We start from the raw sequence: 2582 nt of genomic DNA on the forward strand, positions 1-2582 counted from the left end.
AGCCCGAGGGCATCAACCTGCAGGAGCGCGTGGTGACGGTGAGCGGGGAGCCCGAGCAGAACCGCAAGGCGGTGGAGATCATCGTGCAGAAGATCCAGGAGGACCCGCAGAGCAGCAGCTGCCTGAACATCAGCTACTCCAACGTGACCGGCCCCGTGGCCAACTCCAACCCCACCGGCTCCCCGTACGCCAACACGGCCGACGTCCTGCCCAACGCAGCAGCCGCCGCCACCGCCTCCACGCTCCTGGGCCAGGCCAGCCTCGCGGGCATGGGCGGCTTTCCTACGACCATGTCTAGTTTCTCCGGCAACGACCTCCTGGCCATCACCTCGGCTCTGAACACCCTGGCCAGCTATGGCTACAACACCAACACCCTAGGGCTCGGCCTCAACCCTGCCGCCGCCTCCGGCGTGCTGGCAGCAGTCGCCGCAAGTGCTAACCCCGCTGCCGCGGCCGCCGCTAACCTGTTAGCTTCCTATGCTAGCGAGGCCTCAGGAGGCCATCCTCCCCCCAGCCTTGGTGGCTTCTCCTTGGGTTCTCTGGCTGCTGCCACTGGGGCGTCCAACGGCTACCTGAATGCGTCCTCCCCTCTGGTGGCGTCATCCCTGCTGGGCACTGAGAAGTTGACGGAGGGTGGCAAGGAAGTGGTGGAGATTGCAGTGCCAGAGAACCTAGTTGGAGCCATCCTGGGCAAGGGTGGCAAAACACTGGTGGAGTATCAGGAGCTGACGGGGGCGCGGATCCAGATCTCCAAAAAGGGGGAGTTCATCCCCGGCACCCGCAACCGGAAAGTAACCATCACGGGATCGCCCGCGGCAACACAGGCCGCCCAGTATCTCATCAGCCAGCGAATCACATACGAGCAAGGCGTCCGCGCCACCAACCCACAGAAGGTGGGCTAAAACAAGACATGAGGAGGCGGAGGAGGAGGACAGCCTGAGGGACACGGAGAGGATCCAGAATGGGAGAAGTAATTTGATATTAGTTTGGTGGACAGGTATTTAAACATGGGGCAATTTGCAATGGGGGAACTTCTCACTTTAGTAAACAAAAAAAGGACAAATGAAAAATAGTGAGGGAAGCAAATGATAGTGATGGCGGGGTGGGGGGGACAAAAAAAAATGAATGTTTGATATGTGAATATGCTTTTCTGACTGAAACCGACGGTTTTTTTTTGTTTCGTTTTTAAAGTGGTGTTGAGTCCTCTAGGTTGTGTTGGTCTTAACATCTGGTCCCCTTTCACACTGCAGGACCGAGACGCAAGACCACCAGATTTTATCCTTACAATATACAAATCACCAAACGGGAATAATCAGTTTTTCAGTTTCCTTTCTTCCTTTTAACAGCTACCATTATGTTTCAGGTATCTGGCTCCCCTCTCTCTCTTTCTGGGGGCTAGCATAGGCCACAGTCTTCAGCCGGTGACAGGTTCTGCTTTCAACCTTGTCAATTATATTTACCTTCAGCATCTCCGGATGCATTCAACTGTACATGGCACAGTGTTGTGTTGTTTACAAGGTTGAGGGATGTTGTGGGAAATGAAGCATTCAAAGTGACTCCGATTGCTTCTCTCATGTGAGCGTGTCCCCTCTCGTGTACAGGGACACCACTCCTTTCAAGTTGATGTGATTTAAGTGATTTCTTATTGAGTCATTGAGATAACATGCGCTATCATTTGCTTGTCAGTATGGTTTTACGCAAATGCTTTTTAGATTTACTTAAAGTAACCTGTGTTGTCAGGTTGACATGAATGTAAAGACTTACTGTTATTTTTTTCTATGTAAGAGGATCAAATGTTGTGTTGGTGTGTAACATAGAGGTTCAATGTAAACTCAGTCACTACTGGTCAGAGACTGTGTATGAGGTCACGGGTCCGATGTTCTATGGCAAGGACAGGAATGTAATCACACACATACACACTCACACACACACACACACACACTCACTCACACACACACACACACAAACACACACATTCTCACAAACAAAAGTAAAGACAGCCAAACACATGCAAAGAAACAAGCAAACAGCATACTCAGAAAACAAAAACACATATGGATCCCAATTTTGGTGCTACTAACTCACATTGAATCACAAAAGTAGGGGACTACACTGACACATATTTTTTCTGGGAAATGAGATCACCCAATCCAAGATTGTCAGTGAGCTGGAGAAAAAGACAAGTGTAATTTGAACTGCAACATCTGTTGTGACTGACCTCAAGGACACCAGCGAGACTCACACTTTAAACTTCAGCAATTTAATCTACTAACAATTTAATCTGCTGTGCTCCTGTGTGTGTCGCTGCAACCGCAGACTCACACGACCCGATCCCAACACGTCCAAACCCTCTTGGAAATGAAACGTGCTTTCCGATGGTAGTTAGTTGTTTTATTTTTTTTGTGGCATTTAGCGCTACCGCCTGTGATTGCAGCTCAGGTTGTTCTAACTTGCATTTGAATTGACGAGGGGGGGGGGGGGAGGTTGGGTAATCAAAACCGAAGAGAACTTCCAATGTGAATGTAGCACGACACACAAAAGTTCAGTGCTGAAAAGCAGGTGGAACTCTTATTTAGATTTAA

At 49.8% G+C, this 2582-nt stretch overlaps 1 protein-coding gene across 2 annotated transcripts in view; it reads left to right on the forward strand.

Annotated features, from left to right (window-relative positions):
• Positions 1-2582, forward strand: part of nova1 (NOVA alternative splicing regulator 1) — a 23574-nt gene extending 20992 nt beyond the window's left edge. For both annotated transcript variants that reach the window (XM_012828987.3, XM_031572622.2), the window contains exon 4: positions 1-2582. This exon is cut by the window's left edge and continues 109 nt beyond it. In XM_012828987.3, coding sequence (XP_012684441.2) covers positions 1-902 — 902 coding nt within the window. In that variant the 3' untranslated portion in view covers positions 903-2582.

The sequence above is a fragment of the Clupea harengus genome, chromosome 8, assembly GCF_900700415.2.
Source record: "Clupea harengus chromosome 8, Ch_v2.0.2, whole genome shotgun sequence".
Classification (NCBI taxonomy): Eukaryota; Metazoa; Chordata; class Actinopteri; order Clupeiformes; family Clupeidae; genus Clupea; species Clupea harengus.